Below are 24,739 nucleotides of genomic sequence, written 5' to 3'. Positions count from 1 at the left end.
ACTTTTCACAAGTACAGCTTCTTCATTTTTATGTTTGTCATCATTCAAATAACAAGCTACTCCCACCAGCCCCTGATGTCCCCTGCTGTAGCGCACCACACCTCCACCCCAGCCAACTACATCTCCATTGCCCTTGATGGACTTTCTTGTGTGGGATGGGTTTCGGACACGCACACATCATTGGGACCAGATTAGGACTTCTAGAAAACTGAACTAGACATTAATTGCTTTTTTTTTCTTTTCATTTTATTATTATTTAACTATTTTTCTCTTAAAATTGTTACTAATGAGGTGACCGTTGTCAGCCAGAGGAGGATGCTCCCCACCTTTGAGTCTTGATTCCTCTCAAGGTTTCTTCCTCATGCTCTAGGGAGTTTTTCCTTGCCACTGTCACCCTTGGCTTGCTTACTGGAGGCTTGGATTTAGACATTTGTAAAGCTGTTTTGTGAAAACATCTGTTGTAAAAAAAAGCGCTGTTAGTTTTTTTTTAATTACTTCTGTTTCAACATATTTTTATTTGACCTTACACAGTATAAATAGTATCAAACAGTTATTGTCATTATTGTTATGGATCTCACACTGAGTTTGTCTTTTATTCCTTCATGCTCTGTGTCTACTTTTCTATACAGCTCAAATTGACCTCCACAAACACAACCACCTTGGATGCCACCATGAGAAGTATGTCAACCTGCTGAAATCAGGAGAGATGAAATATGAGAATATGGCACCCAAAAGATTCCACAAATGTTCTCTGATAGTCTCCACAAAAAAATATAAATACACCAGATAAAACATACAGTAGTGAAAGAGCAGAGGAGAAGGGAATATTCTTGTTTTAATGTTTATGACTGATGAGTTCAGGGCAGTGCTCAAGATAATGATGTTTAGGTGTGATGAAGCCAGAAAGCTGTTCCATCACCATGTCACCTGCCAGACAGTAGCGATACCTGCTGCAACAGGTAGCGAAGCAACAAGTGGAATTACCTACGATCCGTGTTCCAAAAGAGTGAAAGCAAGAGCAGCTCCAACCCCTGTACAAGTCAGATGGGCCCATGACCATACAAGGGTAGGGGGGAGCTGCCAAAGAAGAACACCTGCGGAGAGAAAATGACTAAGTCAATAAATGTTCACGTTTAACGGTAAATATATTGATATAATGGCCATCGAACTGTGCACAGGATTGACATGGACACATTGTATTATATTGAAATAGATTTTATTGTTCTTCTGTAGAATCCCCTGCATATTGGTTTAGCCCTGGGTGGGGGGGTGGGGGGTGAAGATGATGAAGAACGGAAGTTTGGTAAGACAGGATCTAAGTCTAGCTTTGCCTGGTCCTAGAACCTCGTCCAGTGTTTATTAATAGGACTGTTGATTAATGCCTGAGGAGCATTAGAGTCCTATTGAACTGCTGTTTACTTTTCAAACCATTTATTTTCTTTTTTCCCTTTAATTTCACCATTTTACCAATAGATTGAGCACACTCTGGAGGTGTCCTGTACTTTTGGTGTGGTGAACCCTGTATGCCGTCCTTGCTGCAAAACCATGCTTAAATCCTGGAATTCCAGTGGATCATACCATCCGCCGATGGGAATCCTTACATAAGGCCACAACTGCATCCTGAAGAAGCTGCCTGAAATCTTACAAGCTACTTGTACTGTGATCAGACATCTTACATGCACACCACATGTATTACTTACTTTCAAGAAGTGCACTTACATACGGCATCTTTAAATTAAGTCCCATCATTCTAGTGTTCAGCTTGGTTTGAGATAAAGATGTAAAACTGTTTATATTTATCTATATTTAAGAGATCAATCTGTCTTATTAAATTAATCTTGTTTTAGTAAGAACAAACATTTCATTACTTTTGGAAATAATGTAAAAACTGTGTCTTAAAATCATATAATCTAATATTTTTATTTGAAAAGTTGTAGGTGCCCCCATGCATGTATGCAAGGTTATATTTGTTGACTTATACAGACTACACAGAAAGAGGGAAAAATGTTCTTAGTGGATGAATGCCAGAACACCAATATTTAAACCAGGCAGGCAAAAGACATCTACCTGGGGTCCTAGTGACCACAGCGACGTACGCTCCGAACTTCGCTCTACTGCGAAGACTACGGGACGGAACAAAACTTCCAAAGACACACAAGGGGAATATTGTGTCGCGGCAGAAGTTTAGTTAGCTACGTTTATCATTCATGTTTCTACCCTCCTGACAGTGATTTTTAGAAACGCTCGTACCATATGCGTTAAATAAACTCCCAGATAATAGTGCAATGAAGTTTAAAGGCACCTCGAAAACTACGTGCACATTAAGGTAAGTTAGGCCTAGTGTTTGGGAGGGCCCCGCGTAGCTACGCTATGGGTTTGTTCAAATTAATGCAATGTTATTATCTTTTCCCATCATATTCTGCAATGACGAACTGATAGCGTCTCCGGTTTATTACCCACTCTCTCGTACATGTATATGTTGTTGAATATACAGAAATTTCAGGTTTCGGCTCGTTCTGCTCATAAAGGATTTCGACTGTTGTAGCTAGCGTTGTCTGTGATAGAAAATAGTGACTCACCATTGTACAGCACAGAAAATAGTGACTCACCATTATACAGCACTGAAATTAGTGACTTACTCGCTGCTTTTTATTCGACGGCGGAAATTCTTATTTGTGAAGGGACTCGTGAATTCCTGTGGTGAATTTGTTGCGCACTTTGTTTGCTTTTACAGACATGGATGAAGTACTAATGAACATATGATCATAAATTAGTTAAGAACTTATTCTTCTTTTCATCCTAACATTGATGATTTAAAAACTGATTGATTAAAATCTAAAATACGCATTTTCTAAAATATAGGCTATAAATTCAACTAAGATTTAATACGTAGGTTATTGTTTACACTGATGTTGACTTAACAGTCTCTATGCTTATTGTTTATTGCACTTATCATTGTCTAAGATAAAGCTTATGTATTTTGTACTTCTAGGCATCTGCATTGATCCCTGTATTTCTACAGTATTCTAGTTCACCTGCTGTACTAGCTAGGATATATTCTATGAGTAAATGACATCACCTTTGTAAGTTGCTCTGGATAAGGCTGCCTGCTAAATGCTGTAAATATGAAATATATAAATTAATATCATTGTAATATGAAAAGATTTAAAGAATGTTTTTGGGCTGCATTTCTACTGTAAAGAGAATCTATTAGTCTGACTCTTGGTGGTTTTATACCTCAAAATAAATGAGAACATGGCACATTCAGTGATTTGTGGTCTGTGGTTATTAAAACAAACCTGAGTTGATGCATTTATGTGTACTGTTGCTGAATTTGTCATGTTCATAGTTGGGACACATACATGGTCTTGCATCTTACTTTTTATTGGTGACAAGGATCAGAGATGGACACACTGAACTGTTGGTATTTCCAGACTTATGATAAGAGCTGGTGATGACTAAATAGTGTTTAGTGTTTGCTCATTGTGTAACACAAAAAATAAAGATCTAGCAAAATGGGCAAAAGCAATGTATTCAAAACTCCTTGTGAACATGTGGGTTTCTTTTCAGTTAGTCAAGCAAAGCAACTGAAAGGCAAAACTGACTCTACCACTGGAAATTTCTGGGCACTACAGCATGGAGGGCTGCAGTGAGCAAAGAGGAGAATTTCTACTGGAGTTACACCTGTTATGTGACTCTGACGCATCCTGCACAAAGTCAGTAGGGACGGACCTCTCCATGGAGGATATTGGTAACCTACAAACAGAAGTCTGTGAACTGAGAAAAGTGATTGCAGTGCTGGAGAGAAAGTTAAATCAGAATCCAGAAAAACTTTCTAAGGTTTGTGGCTTTTTTGTGGCATTTTTTTAACTGAAGTAATTCAACATAAAGAAGGAAAATAAAATCGAGGATATTTTTTTCTTGTTTGTGTGTTCCATATATATATATATATATATATATATATATATATATATATATATATATATATATATATATGTGTGTGTGTGTGTGTGTGTGTGTGTGTGTGTGTGTGTGTGTGTGTGTGTATATATATATACACACACACACATTATATATATATATATACACACACACATTATATATATATATATATATATATATATATATAAAATTACACACACTGCATCTTCGAGGAAGGAATGTGGTCGGAAAAAAATCTTGATTGATCATGATCAGTGATCACTTAAACGTGTGGTGAAATCAAATCGTAGAAAAACCAACAGTAGGACTCGGGTATGTTTAATAGTGAAAGTAAGAGCATTTCCACATGCACAATGCAAAGGGAACTCAAGGAATTGGGACTAAACAGCTTTGTAGCCTTAAGAAAATCACTTGTCAGTGAGGCTAACCGGCAAAAACGGCTTCAATTTGCTAGGGAGCATAAAGATTGGACTCTGGAGCAATGGAAGAAGATAATGTCGTCTGATGAGTCCAGATTTACCCTGTTCCAGAGTGATGGGTGCCTCAGGGTAAGAAGAGAGGTAGCTGAAGTGATGCACCCATCATGCCTAGTGCCTACCGTACAAGCCTCTGGGGGCAGTGCTATGATCTGGGGTTGCTGCAGTTGGTCAGGTCTAGGTTCAGCAAAGTTATGTGCCCAAAGAATGAGGTCAGCTGACTACCTGAATATACTGAATGACCACCTTATTCCATCAATGGATTTTTTTTCTTCCCTGATGGCACAGGCATATTCCAAGATGACAATGCCAGGATTCATCATGCTTTGTGAAAGAGTGGTTCAGGGAGCATCATTTTCATACATGGATTGGCCACCACAAAGTCCAGACCTGAACCCCATTGAGAATCTTTGTGATGTGCTGGAGAAGACTTTACGCAGTGCTCCAAATCTCCCATCATCAATACAAGATCTGGGGGGGGGGGGGATTAATGCAACTGGACAGAAATAAATGTGACATTGCAGAAGATTGTGGAAAGGATGCCACACTGAATGCATGCCATATTCAAAGCTAAAGGCAGTCCAAGGAAATATTAGTCTGTGACCTTTTTTTTTTGGCTAGGCAGTGTATAACGTATATAACAAAGTATGCAAAAAAAACCGAAGTATTGTTGAAATCCTTCAGATGGTTAGGAATCATGTTTGATTGAGATGTGTTTTTAAAATTTTCAAGTGCAGTTGTTTGTGTGTGGATTCAGTTACTTAACTGACTCCAGTACTTAAAATTATATTAGTCCTAGTTGCTCTTTTTGTGATTCTGTTTTTGTGATTTTTTTTTCATAGGAGGATGTTCCCACTTGGAGTTCTGTCTATAAAACTGAACTAAACTGCACAGAAACACAAGACTCTGATCACAGTGGTGAAGACCAGCATATACCACAGGACATGGAGAATGTACCCAATCAGTCTCCGGTGTGTAAAACTGAACCAAACCCCACAGTCACACTGGAACCTGACTGTAACACTCTTAACCTGCACACACTGCAGAACATGGAGGATGAACCCAGTCAGTCTTCTGTTTGTGGACCTGAACAGGCCTCTGTTGCCGCACTGGAGTCTGTATGTGACCATGAGAATCAGTCCACACTGCAGGAGGATGTACCTAGTCTCTCTCTACACTGTTATAGTGACCCAAACCCTACAGAGTCCCTGGACTCTGACTGTGATGGAGGAGACCAGCACACAATGCAGTCTCCATTAAAGACATGTTCGGTTAGACTTGTGGACTGCAGGAAAATTCTGGAGCTGAATGGAAACATCATAGCACAGAGAGACCAGAGTGGTGGTGATGATGCTGAATGTGCTGGGGATGATGATGATGATGATGAGGGTGACTGTGGTGATGGTGATGATGATGGTGATGATTTTGTTCCTTCAGGTAAGCCTGTCTTAGAAATATGAGATGTACTGCAGATTTTCTTGTCATCCTATTGTCTTCTCTGACATTTTTAATTCTGACCTTTTGCTTCAAAAAAGTACATTGCCCTTTGTTCTTGCATTACTGGTACAGAAGCAAAAACTGCAACTTTTTTTTTAATGTATTTTATTTGTTTTACGTAGCAGAGTGCCATGGGGTAGGAGTCAGATATTGGGCCTTGAAGGAGTAAGACTTTTTGTTTGATCAAACAGCCCTGCTAGACCCTGCACTGACCTACACATGCACATAAGTCACGTGGCAAAACAAAACTGATTTCAGCTCATCTGGTGCTGTATGGACAATCAGCTTTACATTGGTTTGTTTATATTAACTATATGGCTAATCAGCTTTACGTTTAGTTTACATCCTGGTAGCTTTCAGGCAGGATCACTGATGAATAATAATAATAATTCTAATTGAAGTTCAACTATACATTTGTTCTTGCAGGTCTTTTCACACAAGTATGAATAATTTTTGCCAAAAATCTGGCTGTCAGATCTAGTTAGAGCTTGTCTTTGTTTATTGTGCCCTTACTACTTTATTATTGGATAACAGATACGCTTTTAAACACCTTATATTTAAACACTTCTTCTTGATTATTGTAGGCATTGTTTTGAATAGGAATGAATTTGCATTGGTCTTGAAAATATTATTATTAAAAATAATGTAAATGTGTACTATGAATTTGATTATAGCCTTTAATTTTAAAAGTTTGACTTTTTTCCACATAACTTATACAATTTTATAATAATACAATAATATAATAGGTTATACAATACCTATTGTTAAATATAGTATTTGTGTTTAGAAATGTATGTAACATTTTATTTATTTTCCTTTTCTTTCAGGTGTAAACAGAACGTCTTCTAAATGCAGTGGGTCCTTTCCGTCCAAGGAGCTAAATCATGTGAAAAGGAAGTACACTAAATATGGATTAAAACCCTTCACCTGCACAGAGTGTGAGAAAAGATTTTCCACACAGAGTTATCTGAAAACACACATGATGAAACACACCGGAGAGAAGACCTTCCACTGTAACGAGTGTGGGAAGAATTACAGTACTAAAGGCAATCTCAAAGTTCACCAAAGTTTACATGCAAGAAGAGAGACATACAGGTGCTCCCCCTGTGCGAAGGTCTTCACTAAGCTCACTGTCTTTAAAGCACACCAGGCGAGGCATGGTGAAAAGCCCTTCGACTGCAGCGTGTGCGGGAAACGTTTCAGCTGTAAAGGGAATCTTAAGGCACATCTGAGAGTTCACACAGGGGAAAAACCTTACCAGTGTTCCTATTGTGACAGGAGCTTCAGTTACAAAACCCACTGTATGAACCATGTACGCTCACACACAAACGAGAGGCCATACCAGTGCTCGTTCTGTGAGAAAACGTTTTGCAGATCCCATGGTTTAAAAGCACATGAAGAATTACACACTGCAGAAAAGCCTCACAAGTGCTCTCACTGTGGGAAGAGTTTTAAAGTAATGAGGTATTTACTGTGTCACCAGAGAATACACACAGGGGAGAAGCCTTACCTCTGTGCTCAGTGTGGGAAAACATTCACGTGGTTGAAGGACTGCTTAACGCATCAGAGAATACACACTGGCGAAAGGCCGTACATGTGCGCTACATGTGGAAAAAGGTTCAATAAACCTTACAGTCTTAGTGTGCATAAAAGAGTTCATACTGGAGATAGGCCTTACAAATGCTCTCAGTGTGAGAAAACCTTTGCTAGGCTGGACACTTTAAAAACCCACCAGAGGAAGCATTCTGGGGAGAAGCCTTACCGCTGTACAGTGTGTTCAGAGACCTTTGCCTACCTGGGCAGTTTTCACTCTCACAAGAAAAAACACATGAGGTGCACTGCCCTCAGCTAAGGCTAGGTGGCAGTGTTCTCTGGGTGGGCATGGATTGGTGAAATAGTGGGTTTTGTTTTCAGTTTCTTGCACAACTCTGGCTTGACTTGTGCAACTTCCCTGCTTGTCTGTTTAAAAGGCAAAACGAGCTTTGTTTTCTTTCTCTCAGATCCTGAAGGACTTGGCTGGCCATGCTTCTTCATGGCGCCTGAGCCATTTGTGTTTCTGGTCCTCTCATACACTGGGGCCATTAAGGCTTTTTGTTGGTAAACAAAATTACCATGTAGTGATTTATAATAATGAAAATTTTTTTTTTAAAATTTACTCATCCACTTCATTTATAAGGCATTTTAAAAAATAGGTTTACAAGCTGCCTTGCAGAAAACATGTAATGGAAATAGAATACAAATCGATCTGAATAAGTAAAAACAAAATGTAAAGCAAAGGATAAAAGTGCAGCAGTTACAGGTTAATTACAGGCTAATTAAAACACTAATCATAGCAGAGAGAGATCTTTACTGTCCTCTTAAATGCACTTATAGCAGCCCTCATGTGATTAGGAAGGAAACTGCACAGAGTAGGGCAATTGTAAGAAAATACTTCCCCTACTCTCTGTAGGCAGGTAGGTGGTATGACTGGCATATTTCTCTTATAAAGCCAAACCTTGATTGGAACCTAAGAATCAGTTTATTGTGATGTTGAGACACCATGCTGTTGGGAGGATGTCACAGAACTTGGACGTATTTCTAAAGGGGTAGAATGCCATTTTGCAAACATTACTTCATGCCCTTAGGTTCGTAAAGATAATGACATTGTCGAAAGTAACTGCTGATTTTTGAGTTTTTAGCATTCAATGATATGGTCTCTACACGTGACAGTGTAACATTTCTCAATGCACTAGTAGAGGATAATTTGATTTCCTCTAGTAAATAAAGGAGATGATCGGCCATCGAGGTCCAGTAGCTGTAGATGTACATGGTTGCGCATCATCAGCATCCTGCTAAAAAGAAATGTGTATTCTCATTAACCTGACTAACAAGAGATTTCATCCCTTGATGGAACACAGAGACTTCACAGGAAGAAAACATGTCACTGATGAATAAGTTCCAAATGCAGATTAATATTCATAACCCACAGGTAGGCTTAGAACCAAATTAAAATATTTGTTCTAGTCCTGTACAAAACTTATCATTCTGCCTTTTTCCTGTGCAAGCCAAAGTGTGTCTCCTTGAAGTCCTTGTAGCCTAGTTTAAGGGGTTTCAACCTTTCTGGACAGGCAACCCCTTCCGTTGTGTACTTTGAACCCCCAACTACATTCACCCTCATGCAAAACTGAGAAAACTCTTGATAAGCTAAAAATAATATAACGTTCTGCATGTCGTACATATGATTCACTTTTGCTGATTTAAATATATACTATAAAAAGATAATTGTACCTTATTCTGTGTGACAGCTGAGCCTGTTTCTGCAAGCAGATCATAGGAATTGAAATGTCACTGTGGTTTAGCCAGTTGTCCATTTCTGAGTAGCCAGCAATGGCTACTCTGTCCGCTAGCTTGTCTTTGAATGTCAGATGCTTGGTGTTTGTGCCTTACTAATTTCACAGGTTTGAAACCTTTGCAAGTACCTCTGATCATAACACATTGGGTATTGTTCTTCATTTAGTATGATGCATGTAAATCCATATTTTATTTACCTTTCATCATCCTATCTGCATTTTGATGCAGTCTTTGTTTTTTCCACTCTCTTAAACCAATTTATTCCCCCCCCACACACACCTGAGGTGCCTAGCCCTAATCGCTAGGTGTATGCACAACACAATGTGACAATTTTAGTAAATTCGTAATCATCGTATATGTGTTTTAAGATCCTTTCCTTGTTTCATTGCTAAATGATATTGGTCGAGCAATAAAGGCTCCCCTTTCTATTGTGTTACTGGTTCACAAGCCTGTGCCCATGACTCACGGTCAGTGGTGAAAGAAATGACACAGCTGTTCATGATCCACTGGAATTGATTCCTGAAGCTGGCACATTCAGGGCTTCATACATTAGCGACAGCCTTTCAAGATGATGACATAGCAGGAGTCTTTGTACTAGTAGGTTCTTGTAGGCTGTCCTTATTTTTTGTTGAAGACTCTAGAAATGATTAATTGCTGGTCATGTGGCAAAACGTATCTATCACCACAAAACATAACTAGTTTGCTTGATAAAAAAAATGTAGGTAATGAAAAGGTTGTTGAGTGAATTCTGATAAACATGCACAAGAAGATTAAAACACTTTTTTTAAGACGTGCTTCGTGAAAGGCTATTGGTTTGGTTTCTCTGAAAAAACAAGGGTGAATTTTTTTAAAGGCATTCTAAGGAGGGTGACCATAAGTTAATTAAAACAAAATAATCATACATTTCTTGGAACAATTTCTGGTTGGACCTGCCTGTTGTTACTGCCGTTCCACTGCCCTTGCAGGTGCAGTTGCTCTCGCCACTGCTACTTTACCCTGCACACTAATCGTGACTGGATCGCTGTATCACCACTGCTGCTCTGTGTTTTGACTGACTCTGACCTCTCTCTTCTACTTTTTGAATGACGCAGCTCTTAATCTCTTTGGCCTTGCCATTAGCTGTCTTTTCCGGACCCCGTCCATTCTCAGTACTGTCCAAAGCCTCTTGTTTAATCCACACTACTTGACCTACACTGCTGCTGAACTAAGGAAATTTAATTTATACCACCTCCCTGAAGCTGCTGCTGCTGCTGCAGCTGCCAGTAGAGCTGGCATACAGTGCCGATGCCGTGTTGGGGCTCAAGGCAATAGAACGTTTTCGTTCTGGACCAGAACTCTTCCAGCTCTACATACCTCACATTCTGTATGTCGTACTGCTAATCTGTATAATTTGCATTCTCTTGCTCCCTCGTTTCCTGGCACCTCTTTTGCATTGTTGAATGTTCACTCTCTTTCTAGCAAATCATCTGCACTTCAAGAATTTATACTGGTAAATAATATTGATATGTGTTTCTTTGCTAAAATATGGCAACAAGTGGGTGATTTTTTATGCCCTTTATCAGGCAACCCCAACCAACTTCAAGTTCATCTGCAATCCTCACTCGACTGAGGGTGGAGGTGGTGTGGCTGTAATTTTCAATCATTAGATCAATATTACAGAAGTCAGGCCTATATCCATTACATCTTTTAATCCAAAATGACCTAGTTCTATAACTACTCTGCTACTCTATCATCTACAGAACCTAATGCATCATTCCTTATGTTCTCAAGGTTGTTTGAAGTTGAATTTAATATTCATATAAATGAGTTTCCAGCTCATACAACATGTAGATTTTCCCACTCAAAGATCACACTCTTGACTTAGCCTGTTCTTCCTCTTTGCCTGTTTTGGATCTCTGTCCTCTACTATTTCCACTCTGATCACAGGATTACTATGTTCACAGCTCCTCTGGCTATTCCTCATCACTCTAATCAAAAGATGAATCTTCTTCTGTAAGACTCGTTCTATTGATCTTCTTATATTTAACCATTCTATTTATGCTGCCTTGCCAGTTGAATCTGCTTTCCTCTGAGGAACATGCCACTGAGTCCCTCAATTCACTAGCCCCTTTCAAAATTTAAAAAGGTGACCTATTCATTGTGTACATGCTTCCTTTAGGACACTTTAACCTCGACTTCCACCGCTATGCGGTGCACTAACTCAATTAAAAATCCACCTCAATTACAAACCTGTCTGTCAGAAATCAGGAAATGGATGAAGAGCAATTTTCTCATGCTAAATAGTGATAAGACTGAACTCATGCGAATCGGTTCTAAATCAATTCTCAAAAAAGCTGATTCTCTCTCTCTCACTCTCTATTGACAATACAGTTGTATCTCCTGCCCTCTAGTTTGAAATCTGGGTGTCATCCTTGATTCCAATCTTTCATTCAGTGCCCACACCAACTCTGTAGTTAAAATGTCTTTTTTCCATCTGTGTAACATTGCTAAAATTAGGTCATCCCTCTCTCAATCTGCTGTAGAAATTCATTCATGCTTCCATCTCTAGCCTCTTGGACTACTGCAGCTGTTCTATTCAACATTAGCTTTTCCTCTGTTCACAGGCTTCAGATGGTTCAGAAATCTTCTCCCTGCCTTCTCACCCATACTGGCTCTCACCATCACATCACACCCATTTTCCAGCATCTTCACTGGCTTCCTGTAAAATAACGTATTCAATTCAGAATACTCCTATTCACCTAAAAAGCTCGAAATAACCTGTTCATAGCAGTCTGATCTTCTCCTTCCTTACAAACCCATTCACACTCAGATCTTCCTCATCCAGGCTGCAGACTGTTCCTTCCTCCAGCCTACACGGCGATGGTGATTGTGCCATTTGCAGATGTGCTCATCCACTCTGGAACTCTCTTCCCCTTCTGGTCCAGCAGGCTGCCACTCTCTCTATTCAAGTCTAACCTTAAAAATCTCTCTTCCCTTGCCTATAATATTTCTCAATCCTAACCTCTTTCATCAGCTCTTGTCCATGTCCTGTAAGTGCCATCTGTAAATGTAATGGATACTGGATATGTTGTCCTATCAGTGTCTCTTCTTTTGTACTGACTATTGTAAGCATCTTTGGGACCTTCAAAATCACAATACAATGTATTATTATTATTATTATTATTATTATTACTATTACTATTATTATTATTACAAGATTATTGCAAGATTACCAGTAAATAGTTATCAATTGTGTTTGATGTGCATAAGGTAAGCAACATGTAATAAAGATAATTATGATAAATAATGATCAAAATAACAGAAGCAAACACATTTTGAAGATTACACTAAGACAACCAGTCATTACATGATCTTATTACACTATTTAAGGTCATAGTGAACACCATGTTAAATGGTCATTACTTTGTAGAGCTTATATCTTTGGGAAAATAAGTATACAGTACTGTATAAAAGTCTTAGGTCATCATTAGACTTCTTTTTTTAGCAATGGTATAATTGTTTAGCTGTCACTTTATTAAGATACAAACAGAAAGTACAGGAAATATACACACAATTTTAAAGAAATTCTGAATAAAATGGCTTCTACAGGCAAAAGTCAGTATTTAGTATGACCTGCCTTGGCAGCAAAGTAAGTATTTTGAAATATTTTGGGGGAAATAATATTCTGGTAGACCATAGATTCATAATTTCTCCGGGCTATATGGCACTATGACAAGAATAGATTTATTATATATATAAATATATAGATATGGATATACAGATCTGGAAAAAAATGAAAGACCACTACAAAATTATCAGTTTTACAAAATTTCTCTAGTTTTACAATTGATGGGTATGTGTTTGACCAGGCTGAGCAGCTTTGTTTTATTCTATAAACTACTGGCAACATTTCTTCCAAATTCCAGATAAAAATTTTGTATTTTAGAGCATGTTTTAAATGAAAATGACTAATGGTCAAAATAACAAACAGTTACAGAAATAATGCAAAGAAAACAAGCACATATTCATTTATAAACAACACTACTAATATTTCAACTTGGGCTGAGTCAAGAAATCAATATTTGGTGAAATAACCCTGATTTTTAATCACAGCTTTCATGCGTCTTGGCATGCTTTCCACCAGTCTTTCACATTGCTGTTGGGTAACTTTATGCCACTCCTGGCACAGAAATTCCAGGAACTCAGCTTTGTTTGATGGCTTGTGACCATCCATCTTCCTCTTGATCACATTCCAGAGGTTTTCACTGCGGTTCAGATCTGGAGATTAGGCTGGCTATGATAGGGTCTTGATCTAGTGGTCCCTCATCCACAATTTGTTTGACCTGGCTGTGTGACATGGAGCATTGTCCTGTTGAAAAAACCAGTCATCAGCATTGGGGAACATCGTCAGAGCAGAAAGAAGCAAGTTTTCTTCCAGCACAGATTTGTAAGTGGCTTGATTCATGTGTCCTTCACAAAGACAAAGCTGCCCGATTCCAGCCTTGCTGAAACACCCCCAGAGCTTCACCGATCCTGCACCAAATTTCACAGTGGGTGCGAGACACTCTGGCTTGCAGGCCTCTCCAGGTCGACATCTAACCATTACCAGGTGTTGGGCAAAGCTGAAAATTGCACTCATCAGAGATGACCTTACTCCAGTCCTCTACGGTCGAATCCTTATGGTCTTTTGCAAACTTCAGTCTGGCTCTTCTTTGCTTCTCATTGATGACGGGCTTTTTTCTATCTTTGCACGACTTCAGCCCTGCCTCCAGAAGCGTGTTTTGAATCATCCTCGCTGTGCATCATGCTCGGTAGAGTCATTTTTGACCTCTGCCAGTCTGTAGCTGTTGTTGTCACATGTGTTTGCTGCTTGACCTTGTTCTTATGAGCTGTAGTTTTTGAAATTTTCAAGACAGAAGCAACCTGACACTCACTGTATCCCTCTGCCAATAAAGCTACAATTGAACCCTTCTTTTCCTCATTAAGAACCTTTCTTTTCAACTCTTGGCACGGTCTGTAGTTGTATTTTGACTACACTTACTTTTTGGGTAGTCCTAGCACTGCTTTTCCCATCCAACTGATTCTATAACAAGAGAATAGTGATGACAGCAGCAGTGGTTTTTATACAGTTGCTCGTTCGAATAGGATTTTTTTAAGGTGATCACCTGTTCAGCATCTCATTAAGTAGAATGAGGTGTGTCTGTGAAGGAATTCAACAAACACTTGAATGGAATGGCTGCTGTACATGTTGAGATGCTGATTTAAGAAAAAATTGGAGTGGTCTCATTTTTTTCTGGAGCTGTATACATATAGATATTTATTATAAATATTAATAGCTCCTGCAAAGCAAATAAGGTAGTGTGGAAGTGTCTTTTGTCCTTGGGATGTTTGATTAAAATTAAAGGGTGATGGAAATTAGAAAGTTTTTCTGTGTAGTTCTGCACAGTTGTGAAATGGAAGGTAAACACACATTAGTTTTACAGGCAGGCAGATAGGGCAAAGAGACATTCCAACCACGTTTCTGCTTTTATGTTCGAAATGTTAGTGTGTGTGTGTGTGTGTGTGTGTGTGTGTGTGTGTGTGTGTGTGTGTGTGTGTGTGTATATATATATATATATATATATATATATATATATATTTTTTTTTTTTTTTTTTTTTTTTTTTTTCCTGCTCCTTATTCATACATACAGTGGTGCTTGAAAGTTTGTGGACCCTTTAGAAGTTTCTGTATTTCTGCATAAATTCAATCTAAAACTTCAATAGGTCATCACACAAGACCTAAACATTCATAATGAGAACCAAATCAAACAAATGACACAAAAATATTAGCTTCTGTCATTTATTTATTGAGGAAAACAATCCAATATTACGTATATGTATCAAGCGTATGTGAACCTTGGCTTTCAGTATCTGGTGTGACACCCTTGTGCAGCAATGTTTCTCATAATTGTTTCTCATAATTGTTTAGTCCTGCACATCGGCTTGGAGGAATTTTAGCCCATTCCGCCATACAAAACAGCTTCAACTCAGTTACCACTAAACATACACTGGAATGGTTCAACTCTAGGTCCATTGTTAGAGCATCTTTGCTAATTTTCATGGTCATATTTGGAAAAGATGTGTAATTCTTGGTGCTATAATGAGATGGAAAATGATATAACAGACTTTGTTACAGGAGAACATTATGCTGTCTGATAACTGTTTTTCTGTTTTATTTATAGAACTAAGACACCTGACTCTCTTTACTGGAAAACTTAAATCACCTCCAAGTAACAGTTTATATACTAATAATGTATTAATGTTGGTATGTTGTGTTAATGGTCCTTGAGCATGTAACTGCACAGCACTGATCAATATAATGAAGAATTATGAAAATTATTTTTATTGTGCTGTAAAAAATGATCTAATATGTTAAAAGGTTTTGTGTCTGTTATGAATTACATTGGATACAGGTGTCAGGGAATACAGGATTTTATCCTCTAAAATACAAACAGAACATAAAAGTATAATATAACAGAAAGACACCTTAATTAAACAGATTCATGGCTTTAAAATTAATGACAGACTAAACCTACAGTTTCCCTGACCTATCTAAACGCTATGTAAAAGCCTACTTCCTCCTAGAGATAGCACAATACCAGTTTTTCTGTACAGATCTGATACCGATATCTTACATTTCAATGTCATCTGATATCAATACCGAGCCAACATTTTTTAAAACAAAAACCACTATAGAGCTATGGTTCAGTACTTTTGGGAAATTGATTTGGTGAGGGATGCATTATACATGTTATTTTACAAACATATGGATATGACAGATATATAAATAAAATAATAAATTAATACAATACTGTCCCTCAGCACATGCACGCACACACACACACTCACTCAATCTGTCTGTCAGTACGATTGCCTCACCAACTCACTCCTGAAATTTATATGAAAAAAAATGCTGATTAATTTTTAATTTACGGAATGTAACTAATTCCACATCTGATTAATAACCTTATATTTATTGAGCTAAAGGCGGGCTTAAAAGGATAACTGGGGCGGCATTAAAAACTCAGGCTAATGAGAGATAATTAGTCTCAGGTGAGAATAACTTAGAACAGGGTTAAAATACTCAAGATAATGAGGGATAATCAGATGCAGGTGAGGATAACTAAGGGTGGTGAGCACAGAACACAAGACAGGTACTAAGTCCAAGCCACAAAGTGGGCATCATGGAAACTCTGATGCCACAGGTAGAGGGACCGGGGCGGACAAAGAAACAAAATTAAAAAAAACACCAATAGCAAGGGACCAGAAAGACTGCACGTCAACCATGCAAAGTTCCACAAACAGACATGGAATGAGGGGTATTTAAGAGTCCTGACCAGGAGCAGGGAATGATCGGCAGACGACAGCACTCAGCGAAAGAACAGAGTTGGGGGCTAGTGACAATGCTGGTGGGGATGGATACAACAGAGCAGGCAGACAACTCCTGTATTTTGGTAATATACATAACAGTTGCTAAGTAAAATGTGTTTTATGTGCCTTCTGTTTTCAACAGAGTTTGGTGACTGAAGAAGGCCCCACCCACTCCTAACCTGTAAGTGGGTTGTTGCTTTTCACCAGTACAGCCCCTCCTCTTAATTGTCTTGTGTCCAAATTGCTGCACTTCTTGTCACATTTGTCTCTACTGCCCTCTCATGGGCTTTCAGGCCCAATGCATGTTGCAATCTTCATTATTACATTCACCAGTACTTCTGGGCTCAGCTATGATAGAGGTTGAGTGAACTGACTAGGTTTTTTCTCCTGCATGTTTGCGCATGTGTTTTACAAGACTTTGAGAAGAACTTAAACCCTTTCCACACTCAGGACATGCAAATGGTTTTATACCAGTGTGAATTCTTATGTGTGTTCTAAGGTTGTTTCCTCTTGAAAACCTCTTTCCACACTCAGTGCAGATAAATGGCTTTTCCCCAGTGTGAATCCTTGTGTGGGTTATAACACTGCTTACATGTGAAAATCCCCTTCCACACTGAGGGCAAGTAAAAGGCTTTTCCCCGGTGTGACTCCTCATATGGCGTCTAAGGTTGCACACTTGTGAAAATCTCTTTCCACACTGAGGGCAGATAAAAGGCTTTTCCCCAGTGTGAATCCTCATGTGACTTTTAAGGTGGCATGGTTTTAAAAAACGTTTTCCACACTCAGAGCACAAAAATAGCTTTTTCCTGGTATGAATAAATGTATGTGTCTTCAAGTTGGCTAATTTCAGAAAACTCTTTCCACAATCAGAGCAGGTGAAAGGCTGTTCTTCAGTGTGAGTTCTTAGGGGATCTTTCAGGTGTGAGGCATCAATGAAGCTTTTTCCAAGTTGAGTGTTTTGGTGACATCTCAGAGTTTCTCCATGAAGCTTCTTCACTTCCCGTCCTTCACCTTCAACCTCTTCTAATTTTATATAGTAAGAACAAAGTAAATCGATAGATTAATAAAACATTTTTTTTACAACAGTCACACATTTGTGGTTTCTTTTAAATTAGACTTACAAATCAAATAAAAATGTTTAAAACCTTCAGCTAAACAAAGCATCATTCAACTAGGCATTTTAATTTCTTTTAATTCAGTATTTTAAACAAAGAATAATAATTTAATCATAGATTAAATGAATTACACAAACTTGGAATTAGTTTTCTAGTGATTATGTACTTTCTGTAAGTAATTATTGAATGTAAGTTTTGTTATTCTTGAAAAATCTTTTTTTCATTTCCACCTACATGCTAAAATCAAATGGCTTACGCAAAGTATCTGAAGTAAAAAAATATGCTTGGGCATGCATTTTCATTCGTTCTAAGATATCATTAATTAAAGGCATGTTGCCACACCATGTGGAAAAATCAATGTGAGTGAATTTGGGACATATTTACATAATGACTATGGTCATATTCTTATATTATGACTACAGGAATATTTGCATAAATAGAAAGTAAGTGAGGATTACTTGGGGGATGGAAATCATCATCTTCATGATCAATGTCATCACCACTCTGGTCTCCCTGTGCTGTGATGTTTTCATTCAGCTCCAGCATTTTCCTGCAGTCCACCAGTCTAACTGAACACATCTTTAATGGAGTCTGCAGCGTGTGCTGGTCTCCTCCATCACAGTCTGAGGCCAGGGACTCTGCTGGGTTTGGGTCACTATAACAGTGTAGAGAGAGACTGGGTACATCCTCTTCCAACTTCGGAAGTGTGGACTGATTCTCACGGTCACATACAGAATCCAGTGTGGCTATAGAGGTCTGTTCAGGTGCAAAAAAAGGAGACAGAATTGGTTCATCCTCCAATTCCTGCTTTATGTATTGGTCCCCAGTGTTACAGTCAGTGTCCCGTGTCTTCAAAAAGTTTGATTCAGTCTTACAGAGCCTTACCAGAGACAGACAAGGTACCTCCTGCAGCTCCTGCTTTATGTGTTGGTATCTAGTGTTACAGTCAGGTTCTAGTGTTTCTGTGGGTTTTGTTTTACACACTTGAGACAGACTGGGTTCATCCTCCACGTCCTGGAGTGTGTGCTGGTCCTCAGTGTTACAGTCAGATTCCAGTCTGTCTGCAGGGTTTGGTTGACTTTTACACACTGAAGACAGATGGGGTTCATCCTCCAATTCCTGCTTTATGTGTTGGTCCCCAGTGTTGTAGTAATGTTTTCGTGTCTCTGTGGGGTTTGGTTCAGTTTTACACAACACAGGTACACTGGGTTCCTCCCTCAGGTCCTGTAGTGTGTCATACTCGTAACTGTCATAACAGTCCTGTGTTTCTGTGATGTTTGGTTCATTTTCACATATGGAACACGAAGTGACAACATTTAACTCCTGAGGAATAAGGAGAAAAAAGATCACAAAAATATTCACTAAGTTTACCTAAATGCATATTAATTTTACTGCTTGCAGCAAACTAAATAGCTACATCAGCACATGAAACTAATAATAATAATAATAAAAACAATAAAAACCTCTTTAGATTGTTTTTCTGTTTGCTGGTTCAATTTTCTCTCCAACAGTGCAATCACTTTTCTTAGTTCACAGACTTCTGTTTGTAATTTTCCAATATGCTCCATAGAGAGGTCAGTTCCAACTGACTTTGTGCAGGAAGTTTCAGAGTCACATAACAAGTGTAACTCCAGTAGAACCTCTGCCCCATCCTCACTGCAGTCCTCCATGCTGAAGTGTCCAGACATCTCAGGGGGTGTAGCAAGAGAAACTGCAGCTTTGCTTGATTAACTGAAAAGGAAACAAACATGTATACAATGTGATCCACTTTAAATAACCTTGTTTTTTGTTTTATTTTGGTGGGTTTTATTTCCTGTCACATAAATGATGTGTTTGATCATTACTGGGAGAAAAGCCCTGTGTAACACCTGTGTAACACCTAAGTGTGCAATTTCTTTCCAGTTGATATCAAACTTCATGGTGCTTTCATACATCCTGTCATCCTGACATAAAGCCTTAGATTTGGCTGTTTATTCATTTACCTTTGTTATTTTTTAATGAACTGTACAGAAGGGTTTAAAAATGTTCGCTATGTTTGAACTGTGGCACATCTCATGGCGCAAAACTATTCAGTATTCGATATTTATATTCATCTGTGACCCAACATGCCATCTTAAATATATTCATTTTGGTAATTTGGTTTAGTAAAGCACTGAAGCTAATTCCATACTGAGTGTTTTGGTGACATTACTGTTCAATATGTTCTACTTGAACTCATACAGTGCTGGGTTATTTGACACTAAGCTTATGTTTATCACAGAATAACCTGTAAGACAGTAAAATGCAATTAAAAAGTAGCATGAATCATATATTATGAATTAGATATTTTGTTGCCTTTGAAGCATGCGTGTTATTCACAAAGGTTTTCAGTTTTTCTCCAGATGTATACAAATGGTTTCATGAGCAACATCACCAGAAAGACGCACACTATGGTAATGGAAGACATCCAGAGTGGTGAAACAATTTCTTTAACAGCTAAATCAATAAATAAACGACTGATGATAGCCTTCCATCAGCTCACTGTCACCCCTCATTGTCTGTGTGCATTTACATTCAAACACCTCAAACAGACTACTGCTGACGAACGACACAGGCCTATGTTTTGCACCTACACGGAAGAAAACAACTCAAACCCACTGCTTAAGGTACAGACCTCTTATAATGACTACACTGAGATCTGAGTGACTCCATCATCTTCAGCACCTTCCATCCATGAAACTGCATACAGTAACATAAAAGTTGTTGTATGCAATGTGCAATAGAACAACATGGTTATTGTTCCTTACTGAACATGACAATTATGGTAACTGTTTAGCGCAAGTGCAATTCTTATGTGTACAATAGGAAACACTGTTATCATATTACATTTCACATAATGATATGAACAGATTTTTAGCACAATTCTTAACCCCTAATCTCTAAGGAGGAGTAAGGAATATAAAGAATAGTTCGTATTACTGAGTTCTGAGGGCTACCCCTTCTTCTTGAGCGTCTTCTTCACAAAACTGCAATCAGTAATGTCAAGGTAATGACAGCTGTTCCACAGCGCTGACAAGGACCAACTAGAGCCAACTAGTACAGGCGACTTTTCCACAACACTGGCTTTAGTTGGTCCTCATCAGCGCTGTTTTGGTCGATTGTGCATATTGAATTGGTGACGGTGTTGACAGCAGGCAGTGGTAGCTCAGTGATTAAGGTACTCAACTTGTAAACAGAAGGCTGCCAGGTCAAATCCCACCACAACCAGGTTGCCACTGTTGGGTCCCTGAGCAAGGCCTTTAACCTTCAATTGTTCAAATTGCATTCAGTCATAATGAAAAGGTGTCAGGTAAATGTGAGGGAGATTTCTGATAGCCTGCTTAGTCTAAATTTGACTCGAAACGAGATACTATATACTAATCTGAATAGGGTATTGTGTCTTCATCTAGCTAGGCATATTTTACTACACGGAAAATATTTTTTATGCGCAGTGTCTGGAGAACAAGTAGATCATCTCTTATTACCCTGATGTTACTGTATGCAATTTTATGGAAGTACCTGGAGCTCAAGAACAGATGGAAGTCACTCCGAACTCAGTATACTCGTTATAAGAATCCTGTACCTTGGAGAAACAGCGATTTCCCGAAGAGAAGCGACACACTTTTGCGTTGCATGAAACTTTGGTGCTTGTACTGGGACACTGTTGCCTAATCTAGTCTAATCTTAATCAGTGAATTGGTCCATAGACAGCGCTGACCTCTTTTCAGTTGACGCTGATAACTGTAGCGAGCTAAGGCCAAGGTATCTAACAGATGCTAGTCTGTCTAACGCAAACATGGAAAAGAGGTCTTAACATATGCAAACACAATTTTCCTTTTATTACTGAAAGGCTGCAAACCGACATTAAACAGAGGTAACAGTGTAATTACGTCTGCATATTAACACAAATTTCACTTGCATATTAGCACAAACGTTCCCCATTAATATAAATCAAACCCGATACGCATATGCTCTGCTCGGTAATAGAAGCTCACGCTACCAGTGCTGGGTTATCTCAAATGAACTAGGTAGCTAGCATATAACACGAGAGGTTCACCAACACAACCGATAAAATGATAAAGAAATGCTGTTTATATGTGCAACTCACCTGCAAACCGAAATAAACAGCCACGTAACTAGCTATACAGTGTATTATCAACATTGCAGTAGTTACCTTAGCTAGCTAGCCTACAGGAGATTACCAAAGTGAGGGTGAGGGACCGGGCTCACTCATGAGCAACCGCCACCTAGTGACGGAAAGTGGAACTGCCAATAACCTGAACAGAATGTGTTTGCCGTTCGAGTAGTTTACCAAAGTGTATTGCATGTATTTTGGACCCTTCCCGATACAGGACAAAGACGCCTCTAGTACTGAAACAGGCTGAAGGAATACTTCTTCCGGGTGTCGCTGGTGTGCTGGAGAAATTCATGCTGATCACAGTTACGTTCTACTGGCTACTTTGAAAAGGCAGTGTATACAAAATAATCTCAGGATAATGTTACAAAAGGTTTTATGTATACCTCAGTGTGACAGAAAAACTTGGCCATGCGTTTGCTATAAGGAGATTTAATTACTGTAATGCTTCATTAAGTGGACTGCCCAGGAAATCATTACACCTCTTAAAACTTTTATCAAATTCAGCAGCATGGACCTTAACAAAAATATTTTACAATATAAAAAACAAAACAAACAAAAAAAAACTTATTTTGAAAAAATTGCACTGGCTCCCATTCCTTGTTTTTTAAAGTGCTTAATGATATTGTACTGATATCCATATTATAATTATTTTTAAATATTTCCCTATTATTAGATTTACTTTTAATATTACTCATTACTAATAATTTACTAATCTCTCCTGCACACATTTCTGTTTTCTTTTACACTAGGTCAGCATTGTAAGATCATTTAAAATTGTATAAGTGTATAATTATGAATGGGGGCAGATGGGCTCTGTGCTCTTAGTTGGGCCAGTCTTCTGTAATGCTGAGTGATTCAAACATCAGGGTCATTCAAACATCAGTCATATGAATGGTCCAAAGTCAGATAACCAGTGGTCAAACAAGTGGCAAACACATGATGAAACCATGCAAGACAAAACGAGACGCCATAACATACTATCTAAACTACACCAGGTAGTTGAGCAGGATTAAAATACTCAGGTTAATAAGGGATAAACAGAAACATGTGAGAATAACTGGGGACAGGATTAAAATATTAAGGCTAATGCAGCATAATCAGACACAGACAAGAATAAATAAATTAAAATGGGCAGGCTAATGAGGGATAGTCAGACAAGTGAGATTAAGTAAGGGCGGGGTGACGATACTCAGGTTAATGAGGAATAATGAGACACAAGTGAGGATAACAAGGGGCAGGGTTAAAATATTCAGGCTAATGAGGGATAATCAGACACAGGAGGGTAACTAGGGGTGGGTCAAACCCACAAAGTGGGCACCATGGGAACTGTGACACCAGGAAGGAGGGACGAAGATGAAAAAAGACAGATAGGAAGATGAAATGAAGTAGGATATTTATAGGGTCCTGAGTAGAAGCCAGGCATGATCAGCAGACATCAGCACTCAGAGAAGGAAGTGCCAAAAACTGGTTTACTGTAAAACAAAGGAATTATACAGGTTGGTTTTCATTGCTAATTTTAGTGCAACACATGCTTCTACCTTCTAAATTTAAAGGAAAAGCCTGAGCCAGCCTGTGATTGGTCTGTGCAGCAGTGCATTAAGTCAAAAAAGCCTGATCACAGTCATGCAGCTGATAAACACTGGACATGTACAGACAGCATGGTGGCTTAGTGATTAGCATGTTTGCCTCTCAGCAGTAGGGTCTATGGTTTGAGTTGGCAGCTGTTGTGTGACATGGGAGACTCACCTAACAGGTGGGAGTTGGATATGACTAAATTGGGGAAGAAAATTGGGAACTGAAAAACAGAGTATATTTATATAAAAAAAAACAACAAACTTTGGCACTCCGGTCTCTAACCTCTGTAATATTACCGGGAAGTCCATCTGGTCTTTCACTCTGCAAATGGAAAAAAAAACCCTGCTAACACTATCTTGTAATCAGACTAAAAAAAAAGTTTTGTTAACTGTCAACCATAATGGAAAGTGTTGATGGATGGTTTAACTGAATGACTAATACTTGTTAGAAACTGGTCCAAAGTGACCAGAACTTCAGGTTCGATCTCCTCTGTAACCAGATCAATCCGGGGAAGTCAAGAGACACTGACACCAGGGTAGTGAATCAAGAGAGTTCCACTTACCTGAAGACAGCACAGAGTATATATGTGTCCTATATATACTATCTAAATGTACAGGATGATGGGGAAAAGTGAGGCATGTTCTACTGTCTAATCCAAGAGTCTTCGAAGAAAAGAGAGAAGCAAGGTTAGTAAAGGATGTTCTCTGCATGACTGAGCCATGGACTGCTCCTGTGCGTAGAGAGAGAGAGAAGGAGAAAGGGAGGGGTAAAGTACATAAGAAGAGGGAGCGGATGACCCTGGGTGAGCGAACAGCGATATTTTTTAAACAAACAAAAAACAATAAAATTCATTATTCATAACAGATGGCCAACAGGTAATGAGCTGCAGAGTAAAAGTACCGTATTTTTCACCTCATCACACTCACTGCTCTTGGGTATCTGTAAAAAAAAATAAGATGAAGTTGAAATAGCAAAATAAATCATACATATATTGCAAAAAAAAAATAAAAAAAATACAAATAAGCATGGTTATACTCAGTGCTGCCAACTTCAGAGAGAGGCAGAGTAACACCAATCAGTCCACACAGAGGGTTACATATAGAAGTGTATGAGCTGTGCGTCTGCATGATCCTTCATTGGCACTGATGGCCAACTGACAAATATAACTAAGCTATCACCAACTAGTTACCAAGACACTTTCTTCCTGATATTACCTAAGACGTTGGCTAGCTAACCTTGCTTGCTCGTCTTACTTGCTG

The 24,739-nt window shown here is 38.7% G+C and overlaps 2 protein-coding genes and 1 long non-coding RNA gene across 12 annotated transcripts; 1 reads left to right on the top strand and 2 right to left on the bottom strand.

The window, feature by feature from the left end:
• Window positions 1-416: 416 nt before the first annotated feature.
• On the bottom strand, window positions 417-1,089 carry LOC113591577. Its single transcript, XR_003412210.2, has 3 exons — window positions 985-1,089; window positions 579-691; window positions 417-455 (listed from the first exon to the last, which is right to left on the bottom strand). It is a non-coding gene; the product is annotated as an uncharacterized LOC113591577 (long non-coding RNA).
• A 1,033-nt stretch (window positions 1,090-2,122) lies between these two features.
• On the top strand, window positions 2,123-10,035 carry LOC113591575 (gastrula zinc finger protein XlCGF52.1-like). 6 transcript variants are annotated; one of them, XM_027032129.2, is made up of 4 exons: window positions 2,123-2,326; window positions 3,571-3,840; window positions 5,261-5,855; window positions 6,743-10,035. In XM_027032129.2, the coding sequence occupies exons 2-4, from the start codon at window positions 3,637-3,639 to the stop codon at window positions 7,765-7,767; spliced, it is 1,824 nt and encodes a 607-aa protein (XP_026887930.2). In that variant the 5' UTR covers window positions 2,123-2,326; window positions 3,571-3,636; the 3' UTR covers window positions 7,768-10,035. The 6 variants fall into 6 exon arrangements, with proteins under 6 accessions (XP_026887930.2, XP_035391062.1, XP_035391061.1 ...); XM_035535169.1 differs by lacking the exon at window positions 6,743-10,035 and adding an exon at window positions 6,041-6,168; XM_035535168.1 differs by lacking the exon at window positions 6,743-10,035 and adding an exon at window positions 6,038-6,168.
• A 4,887-nt stretch (window positions 10,036-14,922) lies between these two features.
• On the bottom strand, window positions 14,923-22,005 carry LOC113591573 (zinc finger protein 16-like). 5 transcript variants are annotated; one of them, XM_027032122.2, is made up of 4 exons: window positions 21,876-22,005; window positions 19,213-19,480; window positions 18,208-19,072; window positions 14,923-17,657 (listed from the first exon to the last, which is right to left on the bottom strand). In XM_027032122.2, exons 2-4 carry the CDS (start codon window positions 19,435-19,437, stop codon window positions 17,008-17,010), a joined length of 1,740 nt encoding a protein of 579 aa, XP_026887923.2. In that variant the 5' UTR covers window positions 19,438-19,480; window positions 21,876-22,005; the 3' UTR covers window positions 14,923-17,007. The 5 variants fall into 5 exon arrangements, with proteins under 5 accessions (XP_026887923.2, XP_026887926.2, XP_026887924.2 ...); XM_027032125.2 differs by lacking the exon at window positions 21,876-22,005 and adding an exon at window positions 21,351-21,380; XM_027032123.2 differs by lacking the exon at window positions 21,876-22,005 and adding an exon at window positions 20,403-20,464.
• Between the last annotated feature and the right edge of the window lie 2,734 nt (window positions 22,006-24,739).

Source organism: Electrophorus electricus, chromosome 16, assembly GCF_013358815.1.
Source record: "Electrophorus electricus isolate fEleEle1 chromosome 16, fEleEle1.pri, whole genome shotgun sequence".
Taxonomy (NCBI): domain Eukaryota; kingdom Metazoa; phylum Chordata; class Actinopteri; order Gymnotiformes; family Gymnotidae; genus Electrophorus; species Electrophorus electricus.
Note: the sequence above shows the minus strand (reverse complement) of the source record. Positions and strands in the feature narration are given on the sequence as shown.